Here is a 21,239-nt window from a genome sequence, read left to right as displayed (position 1 = left end):
AATGGGCAAATTTTTAAAATTCTAGATAGATTATCAATAGAAAATAAAATATATATATATGTTTTATCTCTAAAATTTGTAATTTTTTTTAATTTTATCTCTTAAAATAAATTCTTATGTACGTATCTATTAATAATGTATGTGATAAAACAGAATGGTTACAATGATTACTCATTATAAATTATATCAATTTCTAAAGTTATTTCTTATAGTGTATAAAATATTTAGTAAATGTATTCAATATATACTAAAATGACGTACTCATGAATGAATGTATAATATATTTTACATTACACAAAAGATCGAAGAAAAACTGAAAACTCAAAGAGCACATGTATGTGGAGTAAAAACACTTACGTGGATGGTGGCTTTCAAGGACTCTTCCACCCGGGATCGAGGGGATGAGTGGGGACAATCATTTTTTAAATATTTAAAATTATCATGTATTTTTAATATTTTTTATGTATTTTTATTGAAATTTTATTTTTCGTCTTTTTAAAATTTTATAAGTTTTCAATTTCTAAAATTATTTTTTTGAGATGTTTATTTTTAAAATTTGTTTATTATGTATATTGGACCGGTAAGGAGGAGACAAGACAGATGGAGATGAGACAAGTACAAGGTCATACTCACGTTTGCCATACCACCTATAACAAATCTATATTTTATCTCTATTCTTACCCTATTTCTTGCGAAATATATAACCATCCTCACTCAATTAGATACGAAATAGAGCAAATGCCAACTAAACCTACTCATTAGCATATCTATTTTCTTTATTTTCGGTTAAAAAATGATTAAACTAACCATTTGGTCACTTAATTATGAATGTGTTTATGTTCTAATCACTCAACTAATCTTTCTGTAGATATCAAACTTATCGTTTTAATTATATAGGCAGGTGATCGTAATATAATTAAAGCATAATGTTATAGATAAATTTATAATTTCAAGAAGAAAAAGATGTCGTTAGTGGTGTGTGTATGATGGTGTTATCGTCAGTTTTTAAAAAGTAAGATGATTGTTCATTTTTTTTTTAAATACGAACATGTGAGGAAGAATAAGAAGATAAAAATGGAGTAAATTGATAGGATATTTAAATATTGAGTAAATTAAATCTATTAAGTTATTTTAAATTAAGATTAAAATTGATTGAATATATAACTTTTAAGAATTAAAACTACTATTATAACAAGTCATTACATAATTCATGTTCAATCGACGATCAAAAATAATGACAAATATTAAAATGAAACTAAACATAACGTAAATAATGATTTTATCAAAAAAAAATCAATCAGGTGATCAAAATATAAATACAATCAATTGAATAATCAAATAGATAATTTATCCTAAAAAACAAGTATAGTACATATACCAAATAACTATTAGGGTGCGTTTGGTTCACGGAATGTAAGATTACCAGTGGGAATAAAAGATTACCAGGGAATATGATTAATGGGAATGTTGTATTTTGTGTTTGGTTGGTTTAGCAGGAATGTAAGATTACCGTGTTTAGTTAAAGGAATAAAAGATTATTGAAATATATATTTGACCAAATTGTCCTTATTATATATTTGTATAATATTACAAATTGTAAAATATTTATATATTTTCTTTAAAAAATTAAATTCATAATATTTATATAATTTTTTTTTACAAAATTAAAAATATAAAAAAGGTTTAATGAAAGGGTAAATTTTTTTAACCCCTAAACTTCATATAAAATTTTAATTATAGACTTTTTTTGTAAATCTAAAATAATTTAAGGATAAATTTGTAATTTAACCTTCGTAGAATTTTTATTATTCAATGACAGAAGAAGGATATTTTTGAAGAAAAAAAAAATAAAAATTTAAGGCTATTTTAGTCCAAAACGCCGGTAATGTTACAATACCTAAGGGAAGGAAGGTAATGACATTCCCGGTAATATACTCCAAAAAATCTACTATTGGTAATAAAACATTACCGGGAATGAGATTCCCGGCCAACCAAACATGGAAATGTGGGATTCTCATCCCATGAGAATCCCACAATCCTTGAACCAAACACCCCCTTAAACCCTTATGATAAAGTAATTTTTTTTTTACAAATTCTAAAATTATTCCTAGTCTTACCTAGGGATGGGCATATGACTCGAATCGACAGGTTCCGACCCGACCAAATCAAAATCAGATCGGATCGAATCTGATTGATTTTTTTTTAAATTTCAAGTTCGAGTCGGGTCGGATTTGAGTTTAAGGTGAAAAATATCTGACTCGAAAAAATATAATTTTACCTTATATATTTAAGAATAATTACAATAATACCCTTTATATATTATTTTTTTAATTAAATCATTATTTTTATTGAATAAAAATAAAAAAAAATTATTATTTCGGATCGAGTCAGATTGGGTTCGAATAGGGTGGAGGGTGTATATTTTTTGGGTTTGATGGGGCCGGGTCGATGAGGAATGTAAAATTTTCAAGTCGTGTTGGTTGAAACCCGACCCATGTCTATCCCTAATTTTATCTAGAGGAAAAGAGAAGAGAGGACTCTAAGAGAAGAAATGAGAATGCACTTAATGAGACTAAAATTCATGATATAAAGAATATGAGATAATAAAAATAAACGACTTAACTAACTGTAAAAATAAGTAAAATTAATTCAACACATCAACACTCGTATTGTTACAATGCATGTGAATAGAGATATACCAAAAGGGGGTGAGCAGAGGTAATCGTCCCCTTCAATTTTTTTCACAGTTTTTATTGATAATAAAATTTTATCTAATAAAATTTTATAGATTCGTTATTCTTAAAGATTATTTTTTTAAGATAAAATCGTGTATATGTCCGTATGTATCCGCCACATAATTCTCCAACCCCCACGCAGTTAGGAAGCTGGATCGTAGAAACGCCAGGCTGGCAACCGTTAAAAATTTCGAATCCAACGCGAGAAAGAATCGCTGCCATTTTCTATTCTTCCATGCCCAACCAAATCCCTTTATTCATATCAATGGCTCAGATCTGCTCCCACGATTTATTCACACTTCTACACCCCAAACATCAATCTTCCTCTTCTTTCTCACTCTTTTCTTCTTTGCTTCACTAAAACAGGAATCTTGTTCCTGCTCTCTACATTCACTTGCTGCCTTTTTCACTCTCTTTGGCTGAGATTCAATCTACATTGTCTTTGGTTTGTTTGCTTCTTATTGGGGTTTTCTTTTTGTTTTTAATATCTAGATCTGCTGTAATTTGCTTTCTTTTTTCTTCTGGATTGTGCGGTTTCATTGATGGTTCATTTCAGTACATTGTGTTGTTATGCTGTTTGGGTGTTGAGAAAATCTGGGTACTAGACACATACTTGAATCTGGTTTTCATTCTTGGTGTGGAAGTGATTGATTTGCTATATTTCGTATTGCAGTTTTTCTTTTCCGTTTGATGGCTGAAAAATGATGTAAACGGATATTTATTTAGTATTTTTATAATTTTAACTTTTTGATTAATTCTATGGTTCGTCCCTATGGGAATCTGATTCCTTCTTTTTACCCTCGAGTGGTGAGTGTCAAGATGTGTTTGAAAATTGGAAATTTGATTCTAAATAAATGGTGCAAATTCCATAGACATTACTGTGATAAGTAGAATCTTGTGTGATCCTTGTTCCTTTTTTTTTTAGATTTCTTGCAAATTCTTGATCCTTTTGCTAATCATGTTTTTCCCTTTAAAGCTGTTGTGAAGATGGTTGCACAAAATTTCACCGTTGATTTGGATAAACCCCTTGTCTTCCAGGTACCGAAATCACGAGTTTCATTTTGGTTTTATCTTTTGGAACAAGCATGTGTAGGTGACAGCTATGGTGTAATTGGTTTTTTCATCTCTCATATTTAGTTTCTTATGTGATTACAATAGTGACATATTGAACTGTCTTTTGAAAAAAAAAATATTGTTTAGTTGAACCTTTTAGTTCTTTTGTTTATTTGCTTGATTTGATTTTTTGATGGTGTTAAATCACAAGCTAACTTCTTTACCACTTCTTGTTCTGTTTCATTCATAGATTTCGTGAGCTACATGCTCTTTCTTCTTTGTTGCATTTTAAATACTTTTTAGTAATCTTAGGCATGTGGGAGATTGATATTGGTTTATGGTTATAAACTATATTTTGACTGTTTCATGATCTATGATAGGTTGGTCACCTTGGAGAGAGTTATCAGGAGTGGATTCACCAGCCTATTGTGAGTAAGGAAGGTCCGAGGTTCTTCGAGAGTGATTTTTGGGAGGTATTTATTTGCATTTTTAAATGCTTTTGATTAAGCATTACCGATAGAATATGTCATGTGTTCTAATGTTTCTTTGGCTTGCTTTACTCGAAACAGTCATTGACTCGTACTGTCTGGTGGGCAATTCCAACCATATGGCTGCCTGTTGTTTGCTGGTTCATCTCAATGTCTATACGTATGGGGCATACATTTCCCCAAATTGCTTTAATGGTTGCTTTTGGCATTTTTATGTGGACATTAGTGGAATACGTTTTGCATCGATTCCTTTTCCACATTGAAACAAAGAGTTATTGGTTAGTTCTTTCTCTTCTGGACTCTTGACTCTTTAAAAAACACACACACACATTTACAGCTTTTATTACGTTTTTCTGCATATGTTAACCTTCACAGTATGGTAGTAGTATGTAATAATTCATTAAGAACTTCGTTACAGGGGAAATACCATACACTATCTTCTTCATGGCTGCCACCACAAGCACCCTATGGATGGCCTAAGGCTTGTTTTTCCTCCTGCTGCAGCTGCTATATTATGCATTCCGGTGTGTATATTTTACTCCAATTCTTCTTCCTTCATATATTGCATGATGTTTTCTAGGTCTTTACCATTGAAATAGTTAGTTGGCTGCTGGGTTATGATAATAGTTTGTGTTTTGAAACCTTGAACCGTAGAGGTTCACATCAAAAGCATTTTGTTACTTGTGCAATTCATGTATCTTTGAATTATTTTAATTCTTTGCTTTCCACTTAACTGTTTTGCGCAGTTTTGGCACCTGATTAAGCTTTTCGCCACTCCATCCACTACGCCTGCTTTGTTTGGAGGCGGTTTGCTTGGGTATGTCATGTATGATGTTACGCATTACTACCTACACCATGGTCAGCCCACCAACCAAGTTCCTAAAAACCTCAAGGTAAAGAGACTTGTGCTCCAACTAATTGCAGCCAACTTATCATGCTAGTTTAACACCGATTATCTCGATTAGGTTGTCAATATAAATTTTGAGCTCCATAGAGTTCATTGTCTGTAGCAAAGCTGGTAGAGTGTTCCATGGGTTGATTTGATCATTTTTTATTGCAGAAATATCACTTGAACCATCACTTTAGGATTCAAAACAAGGGGTTTGGGATCACTTCAGCGTTTTGGGACCGAGTTTTTGGAACCCTTCCTCAAACTAAGGCAGCAGAGAAGGCTAGATAATTTGGTAGGCTAGCTTGGTATTGGACATTAGTTACTTGTGCTTGTATTTTAGTTTTGTAGTATGATCTATGGGGGGTTGGCATCTCATCTTTCTTCTTTCTTCTATCCACATTGAGTTGTTTGTGTATATGAATTTTTAATTGTTTACTTCTTTCGTCTCCAACAATTTGAAATCCCAATTATTTTGTAGAAAATTAATGCATTGTTTTTATTTTGGAAGCTAACATCCAAATGTCCATATATGGATCCAAGTTCGATGCTACTAGTAGATTACCTTGTATTTCGTATTGACAACAATCTTTGTACCTCCCTGATTTGCCAGTCATGAGTAGCAAAGTGTCTCTACACGAAGGTTGTCTAATTCCTGGCTGACATATTAAAGCAGAAAGCAAGGCGGGTCGGCACTTTCGGCTGTTTAAGCCACCTTGGTGCCGGTCGATGACTGCATCCTATACATTAATCCACGTTGGATTAAGCTTTCTGTGCACACCCTCGAGATAAATGTCAATTGTGCATGTCCAATTACTGCAGGGAATCCTGCTATTAGTATTGTTGCTCGTGGTAACCATGGATCGGTAGTTGTTGGCCACGTATTTTCAATTACTACAAAAACAATTTACTTATAAACTTCAATACTTTTGCACCTATTTATTTATAATCGTGCTAATAGTATTAATGTATTCATATCATTAGCAAACTGTGTATGTGTACCTATAAATTAGTAAATAGTAACCATATATTTACTATTACAAACCAAAATGATTACTAATAACCATAATAGGTAAAAAGGACCATTTACAAAACAAAATAGGTATATCGAATATACATGTAAAAAACTTACAGTGATACACTGTAGATCCATCAACAAAGACGCAAATGCAAAACTGCTCACTTCAATTCTTCGAACCATTTATGTGCGCACATGAGAAAAAACATATTATAAGTTCTCTTTTTTCTTCTTTTTAATTTACAAATAACAGATTATAAGTTCAATATTATTTCAATTATTTTAAGGATAAAATGATTATTTTATCCTTGAATTTTTATGTTCTATACATGTTCATGATCTCCAAAAACATGTCACTGAAAGGATATATTACCATTAAAAAAAATTAATGTCTTGTCCTTTCTAATTTAAGGATCCATATTTAACATGAGAAATCACTATGTATTGCTTGAGGACAATCACTTCCTACATATTAATTTATTATAGGAATAGGAATACAATCAACCGAAGGCCGTGGATGAACGTCAGTTGATGTTTGGAGGAATACTTTGTTCGTTCTTAAAGAAGTTGTCGGGATCCGCCATAGCTTTCACCGTTGTCAACCTCGGGAAATTATCCTTGAAGTACTTGCTCCCATAGACTAGAGCATCACTGAAATTGGTTGTCACTTGCAGTGCTACCGATGTCATTATCTCTATAATTAAGAAATGCTTCGCTCGGCTCTTTCGACACAAACAGAGCCATCCGATCATGCATGTATCGAACTCGATCGACGTTATGGTCGGTCACGTTGAGCTCTTCTTCGTCACAGAAAATAATGTACTGAACCAAGAACAAGTTCCCGGATCTATGAGGAAACGGAGTGCTTGATGCTGGGATTTCACTGAATTTACCTCCATATGGATTCGATTGCATTATCACGTTTGCGGTTGTAGTATTCGCCAACTCGATTAACAACTTCCATATCGTCTCCAGACCGGATTTTGGAATCAAAGTCTTGACATAATCCGATTTATTCTTCGAATAATCTCGTGCCCCTTGTGTTCAATAGAGTAAAGCTTCTACCGGTGTTCCGGGAGGGAAATTGTCCCAGTAAAGAGTCGATTCGAGCCAACTCATTTCTTTACAATCAGATTTCGTAATGTTCAACTCAGGGAAGCTTTGATTCACAAGTGGAACAAGTCGATCGGATTCTCCTACATGCCGATCAATTTAACTAATATAGTACCATTTACAACAGATGGTTGTAGCCTTATGAAGAGAACATCAGGCAGTTTAGGTGCAACTTGTTGCCACTTGAAGGCGACATCAGTTGCACCTTGCTCTAAAGTGAACGGCACGTTGAATACCGTCACTTTCGCCGGAACCCGAACCAGCTTGATCTTCCATGCAACAATGACAGCAAAGCTTGCTCCACCCCCTCCTCTAATGGCCCAAAATAGATCCTCACCCATCAATGCCCGGTTGATTATCTTGCCGTTAACTTCAACAACTTGAGCATCGACAATGTTATCCACCGAGAGACCGTATTTCCTAATTAATTTCCCGTATCCACCGCCGCTGAAATGACCACCGGTGCCGAGACCGGTGCAGACTCCCGCAGGGAAAGCATGAACATTGCTTGCATTAGCAATTTTATAGTAAAGTTCACCAAGCGTGGCACCAGCCTGAACATAGGCAACCTCCTTACTAACATCAACTTCAATCGATCGAAGATTGAACATGTCGAGAATGACGAATGTGACATTCGATCTATACGAAAGGCCCTCATAATCATGACCACCGCTTCGGATCCTGATCTACACGCCCGTACCCCTTGCACAAAAAACGGTCGCTTGGACATGGGAGACACGAGTAGGTGCAACAATCGCAACCGGTTTCGGCGTTGAGAATCTGCGGTTTCGGATAAGTGCTCGAAGAACAAGATCGAAAGAGGGATTAGTAGGGGTGTAAACTGATTCGAGCAATGGAGCGGATTTGTTAGCAATGCATTGGAGAAAATTGTCGAGGGAAGAAGAAGAAGAGTGTGATGTTGCAGGACATGGAAGTGATGATAATAGTAATAATGCTAATGTAAGCAACGGGAATATTGCAGGGTTTGGATAATTCATATTTTCTGATTGTCTTTCTACATTGATTTTCAAAGTAATTTATTGAGGGACCTAAATGTTTTATAATTAATAATCCAGAATACAAATTATGTTTTGGAATGCAAATCTGGGGAATAAATTACGGATACACGCCTAGATTTTTTTTGATAATCTTGGATTTTCTGTCCATATTTGTTTTCCCTTAATTAAATCTATATATTTATGGAATTAGGATAATATAGGATTTGTATTCAGTGTATTGATAGTCTAAGTTACTAGTGTTCAAATTCGAGTACTGCGTCTTCGGGTACCGGTAATGTCGGGTATTCATGACTTTCGGGTCACAAAAATTTATCCTTTGTCTCGGCCCGTAAGAGATGGATACTTGTAAGTCGAATACTCATAAAATTCGGGTACTTGCATTTTCGAATCACGAGTACACGATTAATATTTATTTTATTAATTTATATTATTTTTTAAAATCACATAAAAAACTTATAAATTTATAATACATAATATAAACGTAAAAATTATAAAACCAAATTATATAATTAAAAATAAAATAAAACAATAAAACAATATTAAATTTAAAATAATTTGAGATTAAAATAAATAATTTAAATGTTAAGGTGAAATAATTTGAAAAAAAAAATAAAGATTTAGAATATTAGGGGTGAAATAATTACATAAAATAAGAGTTTAGTTGAGTAGCACAATAAAATATAAGAACTTCTTTGAAAAAAAAATTAAAGTGTTAAAGGTATTATTTTATAGTTTAGTCATTTAGATTATGGTCATAAGCATACAATGTGTTACGTCGTATCACGAGGGTAAATTTATAAAATAAAATTATATAAAGTGTAATCAATTACATAAATGATTTCAATTACACAATATTATGAATTAAGTAATTTATACGAATGTTTAAGTATTATATAAGATTAAACGAACAAAGTGATATCAATAATTAAAAAAGATATTGTTTTCTTTAAAGATTTTAAGTTCAAGCAATTGTATCTACGAGTATATGTTATTAATAATTAGAAAAAATTCTAAACAGATACTACCTTATAATCACCCTAAACTATCTTGTAATCACTCTATATTATTAAAAGAAAAGTATTACACAAAATTAGATTATGATCAATCTTCATGCTGATTGTCGTTGTTGATATTTCTTGTTTTGGTTTTTTTATACATCTTTGATTTTTTTTAGTTTTTAATAAATATGTTTTTATGATATGTTTTTTTTGTCTTTATAAATGTTTTCAATCGTTTGATCATTGTATTCATTTATCTTTTTCTCTAAGTTAGATTTGAAATTACCACAACTGATAAAGATGATACTTATTTATTATTATGTTGATCTTTTCTGTTTTAGACCATTGAATTAGATTCAAATATGTGATTATATTCGTAGATAGTTTTCTCATGCCGCTCGACTCTTATTTGCAATTTATCGGTGATTTTTCAGTAATTTAATCTCTTTTTATAATTTGTCTACCAATGTACTCAGATTTATTCATATTTATCTTTTGTTTGAATTTTTTATTAGTTTTTTTTTTACTTTTTCCTTGTATAATCCTTATATAATCTTAAATGACTAGTTTCATGTGCTAATAATTATAAAAATATATTTATATTGTGTTTAGTTTACTATTATAACGGTAAACCTTCATTATAATTCTTGATATTTCCTCTTTTTAATAAAACTAGCTACTTTCATAAAATAATATTACACAAAATTATTCACCATTATATAATTTGGCAAAAATTTCTTAATTACACAAAAAATGTTAAAATTTTGAAATAACGCATATAATTGATATATTTTAAATTTCTTACCGGTCATAACCTTTTCCGATTTTTGACAGCTCAACTTAAAACATTGCAATTCATGTCGACTCAAGCCAACCCAAATGATCAGAAACCACCGACTAGTTGGACAATTTCAATAAGCCATAGGCGCAAAGCAAACAGGGAAGAAGTGTTTCGCAAACATGTCAAATTTTGTATGGTATATTTTACGCTGTTTAATTTTATTTACACACAAAGATCAACGACAGAAATCTAGTCTAAAATGATGAAAACTGAGAAATGATCATACATTCCTAACTCGTTAAATCAATGAGTCCAACAAGCTTACCTCTTTTCATCCGGAAGCTTCTCCATCTCTAGGCTACCCTGGTAAGAGGCGGACCCATCCTCTATTTCGGTCTCTCGGTTACCAAGATTGTTTAAAGCTCTCTTTGCATAAACTGTAAAAGCAACTGTGGTAATAATTGCTATGATGAAGGAAACAACATTGTATACGATTTCCACAGTGGTGAAATGATGGTTGCCGTATCTAACATCAGCTAATGTTCTTATTAACCGACCACTGCACAAGAGGTAAAGTGAACAGTTAGTTTACGTAGTACCCCAGTACCCACCAGTACTATATTACATAAAATATAAGTGAATTTCCACGGCTGATGATTCTGGGATACAGGACATCCGGTTGAATGGCATTAACAATTTGTGGAGCTGGTGGCATCAGGGTATCAGCATGGATTGGTGAATTTTTGTATTTTTACTTTGAGCTTCAAAACAGCACTCATGCACAAGGGATTGAGCCTTTGGTCACTTTCTTATGGTAGGCAAGAATAGAAAGGTAGGGAAGCAATGATCTTCCATTGTGTGTGATGGCTTGATGGTGTATGGCTGTTAGGGTATTAAGGTGGTATAGAGCGGCGGCAGAACCTGAACAGTCGGTACTTGAGGGTGTGTTTTCAAAGTTGCAATGTCCAAATTAGCAATGATGAGGTAATTTAACTGTATCAGAAAAATATCGTAAAGGACACCATCAGCTTAACTTAGCACCCTACAAGGAACAAGTTTTGCATTCACTTGATTGACATTGCAAGCACAATTTTATATTAGACCTCATTTGGAGGTATGAGGACAGCAGGCTCATTTCAACAAATTAAATAAATTTCAGGGACACCTAGGAGTACTATAAATTTTACACGGTTTGTTCGACTCCTACGAGTACCATAAATTTAACATGATTTGTTATTGCGTACCTGTAGATATAAATGAAAGCTTCTGGAATCATTCCAGCGATCGATCCACATAAATAGGGCCAAAACTTCATGCTGGTTACCACAACCGCATAATTGAAAATTGTGTAAGGAAAAGGTGAAACTCTAAAGAGAGCAACCACTTTAAATTGATGGAACCAGTCTCCTTCTCCTGCAAGTCGAACCACAGCAGCTGTCTGGGGCCATTTCTTTAACCAGTGCTGCCCATCCAAGAGAAAGACAATGGATCAGAGATAGGATTGAAGATCAAGTTTCCTAAATAACTATTTAAAAATTAGCTGAAACCAAGAAGAAGTCTAACATGGATACGCTCACGGAAAAGCAGTCCGACCAAATACGGTAGAACCATTCCAATTGTTGTTCCAACCATAATTATGAGGAACCCAAGATCATAGCCAAAAATCATCCCAGCTAACCACATGGAGGACCAGAAGGTATGAGGAACACGGGAAACAGGGCAAGAGAAGCAACAAGCACAATAGCAAGAACGGGTCGACCAAGGCAGTAGCTTCCCATTGCATGATTGGGATTAAAACCTACAATTAAATTGAAAATTCATCAAATGCTAAAGTTTCAGTTATCACATGGATAGTACACTTAAAGGATGCAATCTTAAACAGAATGTAAAGCGTGAAAATATGGTTATTGAAAAATGGTTTTAGGCATCCAAAACTCCCATGCAATTAACAGGTAAAGAGATCCATTATTTTCTCTAAAAAGTATCAACAAATGTCCATTTCTTAGCTTAGGTCATAGTTCATTTTTCTATAGTTATATTTTCCTTTTGCTGGAATTAGCCAAACAACTCAAAGGAACAAATTGCACACACAAAAACAATGAACGTCACTTGTGTCATACGCAAAGAATTAAGAGAGAGAAGCCATAGAGAGAGAGTGAGAAGAAAGCTACGGGTAATCAGCAAGTACCTTCTCGAAAAGAAACGGAACTCCCCATTTCAAAAAAATGAGACCCAATAGAATTGTGAAAATGCACACACAAAGGCTTTGATCCACCAGCCGAATGTTTTACTCCTGGCGGGTGATTGAGGTAATAAGTCGTCCATTCCATCTGCAGTCGGTTCACTAGAAACAACCAGCCTAACATATTCACTACCTTCCCTCGGATGTTGCCCAGAGTCAGCGTCATGTTTATCTAGTTCCTTGGACGAGTCTGGCATCTGAACCGAAGATGCAGAAGCACTTAGCAAGACTGAACATAAACATCAAATCACAAAAACAATTAAACCACGAAAAAAAGGAGTAAATATAGGAGCATGAAAGAGGTACAAGAAGAAAACATGACTTCAAAATAATTAGGGATGAAGGAACGAAACTGAACAATAAGAGCCAAGTAAATATTGTAAAAGTCATAATCAGCAGCACGTCCTACTCCAATTTATAACGCTGTTCGAAAATGAAATCTAATTTAATTTTGGATAAGGAGCGGAAAACCTAACTCTATAGTCCACGAAAACGATCTAAGTAGCTCAACAAGGATCGAAATTCAGCCTACCAGCCCAAATATCTCTTGATTTTTGTTTTTATATGATTCAAGTAGGTTATTCCTTGGCATATACAACTTTGCTCTCCTTTCATAAGAATCAAATGTAAAAAAGAGAAAGGAACAGAAAATTAAGAGCAATTCACCTCTCTTCGTCGTTTACCGTTAACGGTTAAAAATTGGAGTTCCAAACACGTCGGATGAAGAGAAGCGAGAGCCGAGTCGAGAGGAGGAGCTCCGCCGGCTGTGGTGGATTCGTTGGTTTGGATTTTAGTTTGAAGGTTTGCAATTAGGAATTGTCCAAAGAGGGCTTTCATAGTGAATGCTAAAAATTCAAAATTCCAACTTTTACCAAAAATGAATAAATTAAATAATAAATAAAGTGTTGCTTTTGCTCTAAGCCCAACAGATATTGTATGCGTGCCACGTGGTTGGTCAGTTTTTAAAGGGAATCTATGTTTTGCTATTAAGTACCCAGCTTCGCTTCGTTATTTTTAAGCTACACTAATCACATTTATGATAATTTAATTGTTTAAGTTGATTTCTAATTAATGCGGGTGAGCATTTTATCGAATCAAGTCGAGCCAAAAGAATTTGAGTATTCAAATTGTTGATTATTATTTTATAACACAAATTTTATTTTAAATTTTTTAAGTCGAGTTGATTCAATTCAAGTTGTTCGAGTTAATGTTTGAATTTAATTGTAAATATTTATAATGTTATATACTATTTGATTCCACTTTAAACGGTTTTCTATAACTATTTATATACATATATCATGTAGAGCTGAGGGACTCGGCTTAAACTTGAAAATTAATCCGCTAATTTTGAGTTATTCAATTTTTATTTTATAATTCATCTAGAATTTTATTTTTTTAATAAATTTGAGTTTTATAAAATTACGAATCGAGTCAAATGGAGTCAAATATTTCTAACATTAAATCGAGTAGAAAAATTTGATATTTTGGATAACTATACAAATGGTCCCTTATATTTTATGTCCGTCCGATTATGGTCATCAATTCAAAAAATTGATTTGATCTCTTACGTTATATATTCGTTCGATTTTAGCCCATGTGGCATTAACTTTCGTTAACTCATTAACATAAGTCTGAGTTGACAAATAAAAAACAAAAAACCCATATGTCTTATTCTTCTTCAAATATGTTTATTCGATTGTTCGATTCTTCTTCGTCTCAAAGACGGAAGTCATCGGTATCGAAAGCAGATCTCTATTAAAGAACATAGAAGGAAAAAACACATGCAACGTAGCGTATGCCGGGGATGGTTTGAGCAGCTTGGAGGAAGAGATAGGCCCTGCATCTCCTCAACAAAGTTTGTTCTTACAACACAATTTCTAAATAAACCCAGAAAATCTTATGAATTGTTCTTTGTTGAAGGAAATGGAACTGTAAAAAAATGGAGAATGAGAGGACGTGACTTTCGGATTTTTATAGTATCATATCTTGCTTTGCATCTTGCATGTGTTTCCATTTGTTGTTAATTAGAATTCTTTCTTGTGACTATTGAGTTTCTACTGATTGTTGCCTGTATCATTTGTTTCTTCTAATGCTAATGGATGAAAAATTTTTTACATATCGGTAACATTATTAATCAGAATGAGTTTTCAAACATCAAGTGCAAAACGAAAACATATTCAAACATGAGTGACCATATTTGTAATTTACCCACAAATAATACAAAACGCAACTAATCCCCTTCAACAACAGATTAAACAACCAAAGTGGTTAGAATACTTGATGTTTTTTTATATTTCGGGTTTAAATAATTATATCTGTAAGGTGTATGTATGTTATTAATGATTACGAATAATTCTAAATAAATATTACATTTTAATTGCTCTAAACTATTCAGAAGATGTCACAAATAGATACCAACACAATTATAAAAAACACTTTAATAATATCCATAAATAGATATCATTAAAGAACTATACTAAAATCTAGACTATATTTAGCAATGGATTTTAAGGATTAGAGTAGAAAAACAATATACTTTAGGGACCAAATAAGATTTTTTTTTACAAATTCTAAATCTAGTCTTAATCTTACCTAAAGAGAAAGGAAAAGGGACTATAGGGAAAGAAAGGATAATGCAAAGATTTAAATAGCTGTTTATAAAGGATAATGCAAAGATTTAAATAGAGTCGGTCACCACAATAGCGGTAGCGATGTCGTTTGATACTGTTATTGCAAGATCACAATACTTGCAATCACTGTAATAATGTTACGTAATCGTGATAAACACAATATGACCGAAAATTTAGCCGCAACGACAATTTAAATCTATGAGACAATACTCTTGGTGGATCTGAAATTTAACTTAAAGAAATACAAAGAACAAATATTAACAAGTTAACCAATCGATTATCGATTAATGTGCTTACTCTTAAACGAATAATTAAATTAGAGGGCAGGTGGTGTACTTTAATTGACGGGAGAATTTCATGGATTTTTAAAGGAAAAAGGTTAAAGCATTTAACAACTGACATTTGACAAAAATAATGTTAAAAGTACATTTGAAGACCAAATCAACCATTAAACCTGTTATTCCGATGATTGCTGATTGGTTTTGGGATATCAAGGTTGGTATAAAACCGACGTTTTTGGAACCTGGGATTTGACCTTTTCAGATTACTTATTCTAAAACCAAATTAATAGTAATGAAAGTCAACATTTTTTTTTTGTTTTTTAAAGAAAACAGCAACACATGATTCTCAGGGCAAGTGTCGGTGGTCTATGCGCCTGCTTCAGTAGCATAAACAAAGCTTTTTCCCTCTATTCCAAACAAATCTCTTCTTTAGCTCTGACATCCTTGTGAAAACCCCTTTTTCTTTTTCTTTTTCATCCACCCCTTAAGCTCTGAATTTCTGGGTTTCATAGAATTTTGATAGAGAAGAAAATGGGATGCGATTTGAGGCAAGTGGTGGCCGGCATTCTCACTCTCACCATGTTTGTGATGCTTGGCCAAATGATCAAAAGAGACCATTTTGAATCCCCTCAGGTAATATATATATATATATATATATATATATATATATATATATATATATATGCATGGATTTAAATGAGGTTGCGGTCGCCTTTTCAGATGTGTTGTGTTTATTGTAATTGTAGTAACAGCTGATGCTGTTTCGATCTTTGCACTGCATCTTTATCGCGACCGCTATTTCGATAGCATACAACTATTTAAATCCCTGTTAATGTGTGTGTATTCTTCGTTGATCTCAAGTTTTTCACCGTTTTCTTCCATGTTTTCAAGAGATTGAATTTTTATGCTCAACCATGTTCCCAATTTAATGACATTGTTTTATTTGTTTCTTCCATGTCTTTTATTTGTTTTATTTGTTTCTTCCATGACCATGTAACTTGAAACTTGTTATTATTTTGAAAACATTAAATCCAGATGAAGTATATTGAAAACTAGATTTAATTAAGGAATAAAAGACAACCCATTTACAAATCCCTGTAGCAGTAAATGATGCAGAATTTTATGCTATGGCCGAACTCATAAAATTTTACTAGACAAACTCTACATTTACATGGTCTTTTTCCTTTCATTGTTTTGTAGGAGAAAATTCCCGGACAAGCTCAGGATTCTCAAGTTATCGAGAAGGATGCACTTGTAAAGCTTTCTGAAAGTACCAAAGGGCCATGGATAGAGGATACTGAAGAGCTAAAACCATGCTGGAGCACAGTTTTTGGTTTGTTTACTTCACTCAACTTCTTCAAAAATGACCAAGTTTTCTATGAACTTGTTTAACATGTATCGTTGTCCGATGTCGAAATTCATTTTCGTGACAGAAACTTATGTTAATGTTCATTCTAATTGATGGAGCTCTTACTTGTTGACAGATCAGAATGAGATGGAACGTTCAAGAGGGTATGTTACTTTCTCATTGACTAATGGCCCAGAGTACCATGTCTCTCAGGTATATTCACTATCTACATCTAACTGATATAGCTTTGTTGTTTCGATTTTGTGTTTCTTCTCTCTTAACTATCTTTATTGCATATGAAAGTCCCCTTTTGATTGCGGCCTATGCGACATTAACCTCGTTCTTTTGACCCGAAAATTGATTTAAGATCGAACCGTGCTTTTTTAACCTGTTTTGCATCTAAACTATCATTCATTCTATGGTTTTTGCATTCATCAGGTAGCTGATGCTGTAGTAGCTAGGTATCTATCTGCAACTCTTGTACTTCCTGACTTTAGAGGAAGTAATGGTGCTGAAAGGTTAGTTCTCGTGTTAATTTCGAACATCTCATATTACATTGTCTTCTTTTCCTTCACCCTTTAGTTGTAGTAAGACTTTTTTTATCCAATGAAGAATGTTGAGCAGTGCAAATTTCATATGATCTATGTGAAAAATCTGAATTGCAGTAAAACAATTGAATATGATCTAAACTTTCCTTTTTTGGATGACCATATCTTCAGAACCTTCAAAGACATTTATAATGTTGAGAATTCATGAAAAGCCTGGAAGGGGTTGTCAAAGTCGTAAACGGATTGCCGGATCAGATATCAATTCTGGATCTTGCTGCCGTGAAGGTTCCGAATCGGGTCACTGAAGATTACATAATGGAAAATGTAGTACCTGTATTTAAATCAAAGGGCAATATAAGGCTTGCAACCTACTTCCCTACTGCAAATATGAGAATAACAGCACAAAAGAGTAGTGTTGATTTGGTTCCTTGTTTGGGAATGTTTGGAACTTTGGAGCTGCAACCGGAGGTTAACAAAGTCATCGATTCAATGGTTGAACGACTCAGAACTTTGAGTCGCAAATCAAATGGCCGGTTCATAGCAGTAGACTTGAGGGTTGAGGTGTTAGAGAATAAGAACTGCCATGGAAGTGGTTCTGTTGGGGCCAAGAGTTGTTATAATGCAGAGGAGATTGCTTTATTTCTAAGGAAGGTCGGATTCAACATGGATACCACCATATACCTAACTCAAACAACCTGGGACAGCAGCCTCAGTGTCCTAAAAGATATCTTCCCAAGAACATACACAAAGGTGAGTAAAATTTTCTCTTCTCTGATAACAATCCTATATTCCAAACACCGTTTTGCTCATCGGAACCGTTGCAGGAAAACATAATGCCGAAGGAGAAAAAGAGGAAGTTCCTTGAACCGGAAGGTTCGGAATTCGAAAGGGTTATAGACTTCTACATATGTTCTCAGAGCGACTTATTTGTCCCAGCCATCTCCGGGCTGTTTTATGCGAATGTAGCCGGAAAAAGAATAGCTTCAGGGAAGCCTCAAATCCTCGTTCCGGACAAGATTCCGGGTTCCTCTGCTCACATCACTAACTACCTCTCTCCTTATGTTGCCAAGAAGAACCACTTGGTTTATTCATGTTTTTGTTAACCCTGCCTTTTGAGGTTAACCAGGAAAGAGTCCATTTTGGATGTGTATTTGAACAGGTATACTTCACTTGTTCATTCTTCATTTGGGGTGTGAAGTACCATAGATAAAAAGTTCTGTTAAGATGATCTCTTTTGTTTGTTTGTTGTTTTTCTCTCATATGGTAGAAATATTAGAGGCTTTGAGTCAATATGTGCTTGTTATGTTGTAAAAGCTTCATTGTTATAGAGGTGCACATTTCATAAATTTATTATCTTTAATTCATCAAAGAAATGGGAAAAAAGTTATTTATGTGAATGTATATAGTAAAGTGACTTAAATGTTTCTTTTATTTATAAGATTATTATTTGATTCACAAATTGTGTAAAATTTAACCTGTCTTTATTTTATCCTTAATTTCTAAAAGTTAAAGTACTATTCTTAGATCCCTAAATTCTAAACCCTAAACCTAAATCCTAAATAGGATACATGTAATTAAATAAACATAAACATTCTTATGTAAACTAAAATTTAAAATAAGCTTGTGTATCGGATAATTTTTCTTATTTATAGTCATAATTTGTATAAAAATTAATAGTAACGATATAACTATCAAGCGATCGGTTCAATGATATATTGTCTAAATAATAAATTTAAATTTTAAAGATGATATTGTTAAGAAAAATAATATAAATTCTGAATATAAAGTATAATTATACATAAAAAATATTAAATATTAAATAATAGTAATAATATGAGTACAAAAATTGTAATGTGAATATTTTTTCTTTTCGATTCAAACGACTATCATATATCTCAACCAACATGTTAACGTCTAACTCAGATTGTCATCATTTTTTTTTATTAAATTTAGGTGATTACAATATAGTATTTGTTATAAAGATTCTAAATTATTTGACAATGAACACTCAAACACCTCTGTAGAGGTTGGTGCTTGAACCCGAGACTTCTAAGACAATAATCATTTCTTTAACCACTAAGGTAGCTTGATTCGTGCACTGTCATCAATTTTTAACGAAAATGGACGAGTTTGGAACATATGAAGAGTCGAGTGACCATTTTATGACTTTCAATAGTCGAGAAACTCAACAAAACAACACAATACCATTTTATAATTTTTAATAGTCGAATAACTCAATAAAAAAAATCCTCTATATTGGGAGACTATTTGTGTATTTTACCCTTATAAATAAATAGTAACCCTACCCTTTGCATTAAGTTTATTTATTTTTAATTAATCACTTGTATCTGATCTATTGATCGATTAATCCAGATCGGGTACTGCAGAGACGAGGGCGATCCTCCCAACCCAGTTTGCTCCATTCGTAAATACCAGGATTCAAACTCCTGACCTTACTTAAGATACATAGTACCTCATCGTACTAAATCAACTGGTTGTTTATTGTATATATATATAAAATCGACCCATACACTAGGCATCCGAAAAATCCATGTTAAAAACCTACATCCGAAGAGAACGACAAACTCTGTTTATTACATGCAGTGACGGCTCTTCAGATTTTGCACGACGCCCTTGTTTATTACTTTCCGCAAAGCAACTTTGGCTTCCTCCATTGTTTCAACACCCTGCTCTTCTTCAAATGATAGCCTCTGTACGTTCAACTGAAAACAATATGACAACTGACATAAACCCCGACGAAACCCGAGCTTTAGACCTTATAAGTCTATGTTAGACGGGTATGTTTCCGACACGCATATGATGAGTATTTTCAAAGTTGTTTCAGATATTCCAGAGGCTATAACCCCATCCATCCGCATGCTCATGTATGGGACACGGGTACGTCAAGAAAAATGAAGAGTTATATCAACATAGAATGATAGAAATAAATGTTACCTGTCCACCCTAATGTCAGTCTCCTTGCTGTCGGTTGAAATAAGAGCTGCATCATCAGCCTCACCTTCTGCTGATCTATAGCAAATCTTTGAGTGGCTTTGAAAAGGTTGCATTGAGTTCCTAGCAAATTAAACCAACATTACCCAGAGAAAAAAGGACATGTTAGAGCCCAACAGTTCTTCGGTACAAGTGTCGACACGGGTATGTACCCCACATAAGTATAGTCCAATATCCAAGTCTCAATAAAAAATGAAGAGTCCGAAAAACTTATGTCAGAGAACATATATAAGTAGAATAATCGATTCCAATATTCAATTGACATCTCTTTTGACAGAAACAGAAGCCGCAAAGCAAACACGACAGATACAATTTTAAAATTATATAAATATAACATAAGTTTTTTTTTGTATTAAGCCTTAAAAAAATGAGTATAAAAGTGTAGAGAACAAAGTAAGAAATGAAGGTGAAACGGTGGATGATGTGAAACGGTCAAAATACTCTCCAAACCATTCGCATCCGAAACCTCCGAATGTGAAACGGTGGATGATGTCGATGTTACACATACCCTTTTGGGTTTAACACCGTTGGAAGAAGATTCACTTGTTGATAAACAATGAGAGGAGGAGGAAGAAGAAGAAGAAGACGAGAAAGTGGAACAAGCCATTGGGTGGTTGGGTTTTTCAGAAGAAGCTTTGCAAAGATTATGAGAAGAAGATTTACATTTCGAGCAGAGAATCTGACGGAGATGACGAGCGACAAGGAAGTTGGCATGGTGAACCTTGTGATCGCATTTCCAACAGAGAAGAGCAGAGTCTGCCGAGCAGTAAACGGAGGCCTCCACTTTGCAAAGCTCGCAAAGGTTGCCTGTCTTCATGTTTTGATTCCTTTGTTTTTTATCAGATAACAAAGGAATGTGAAGTAATAAGAAGAATAGATTTAGGGGGAGAGGGAATTGAGGAGAAAATAGAAAAAGGGAAAAGGGAAAAGAAAGAGATGTTTGGGGAAGATAGAAAAGCGGTGCAAAAACAAACAATTTGCTTCAAGAGATTTTAAGAAAATGAGAGAATTTGTGAGGGTTTTTATTTTTGTGTGGTTATTATATTATTAATTTAATTAATGGTTCTAATAATAATAATAATAA

At 33.5% G+C, this 21,239-nt stretch overlaps 2 protein-coding genes and 3 pseudogenes across 3 annotated transcripts; 2 read left to right on the top strand and 3 right to left on the bottom strand.

The window, feature by feature from the left end:
- Positions 1-3,071: 3,071 nt before the first annotated feature.
- On the top strand, positions 3,072-5,663 carry LOC120138755 (dihydroceramide fatty acyl 2-hydroxylase FAH1-like). Of its 2 annotated transcripts, none has more exons than XM_039154165.1 (7): positions 3,072-3,180; positions 3,712-3,773; positions 4,169-4,261; positions 4,358-4,554; positions 4,695-4,800; positions 5,023-5,169; positions 5,337-5,663. In XM_039154165.1, exons 2-7 carry the CDS (start codon positions 3,723-3,725, stop codon positions 5,454-5,456), a joined length of 714 nt encoding a protein of 237 aa, XP_039010096.1. In that variant the 5' UTR covers positions 3,072-3,180; positions 3,712-3,722; the 3' UTR covers positions 5,457-5,663. The 2 variants fall into 2 exon arrangements, with proteins under 2 accessions (XP_039010096.1, XP_039010095.1); XM_039154164.1 differs by having other exon boundaries at positions 3,073-3,180; positions 3,715-3,773.
- A 1,044-nt stretch (positions 5,664-6,707) lies between these two features.
- On the bottom strand, positions 6,708-8,294 carry LOC120138805 (annotated as a pseudogene).
- Positions 8,295-10,277: 1,983 nt separating this feature from the next.
- LOC120138754 lies at positions 10,278-13,186 on the bottom strand (annotated as a pseudogene).
- A 2,367-nt stretch (positions 13,187-15,553) lies between these two features.
- Positions 15,554-18,304, top strand: LOC120138756 (annotated as a pseudogene).
- Positions 18,305-19,675: 1,371 nt separating this feature from the next.
- Positions 19,676-20,972, bottom strand: LOC120138804 (B-box zinc finger protein 32-like). The gene is made up of 4 exons (XM_039154210.1): positions 20,597-20,972; positions 20,163-20,218; positions 19,789-19,854; positions 19,676-19,705 (listed from the first exon to the last, which is right to left on the bottom strand). Exons 1-4 carry the CDS (start codon positions 20,970-20,972, stop codon positions 19,676-19,678), a joined length of 528 nt encoding a protein of 175 aa, XP_039010141.1.
- Between the last annotated feature and the right edge of the window lie 267 nt (positions 20,973-21,239).

This window comes from Hibiscus syriacus, unplaced genomic scaffold, assembly GCF_006381635.1.
Source record: "Hibiscus syriacus cultivar Baekdansim isolate YM2019G1 unplaced genomic scaffold, ASM638163v2 tig00110705_pilon, whole genome shotgun sequence".
Classification (NCBI taxonomy): domain Eukaryota; kingdom Viridiplantae; phylum Streptophyta; class Magnoliopsida; order Malvales; family Malvaceae; genus Hibiscus; species Hibiscus syriacus.
This window is presented reverse-complemented; position numbering and strand designations above follow the sequence as displayed.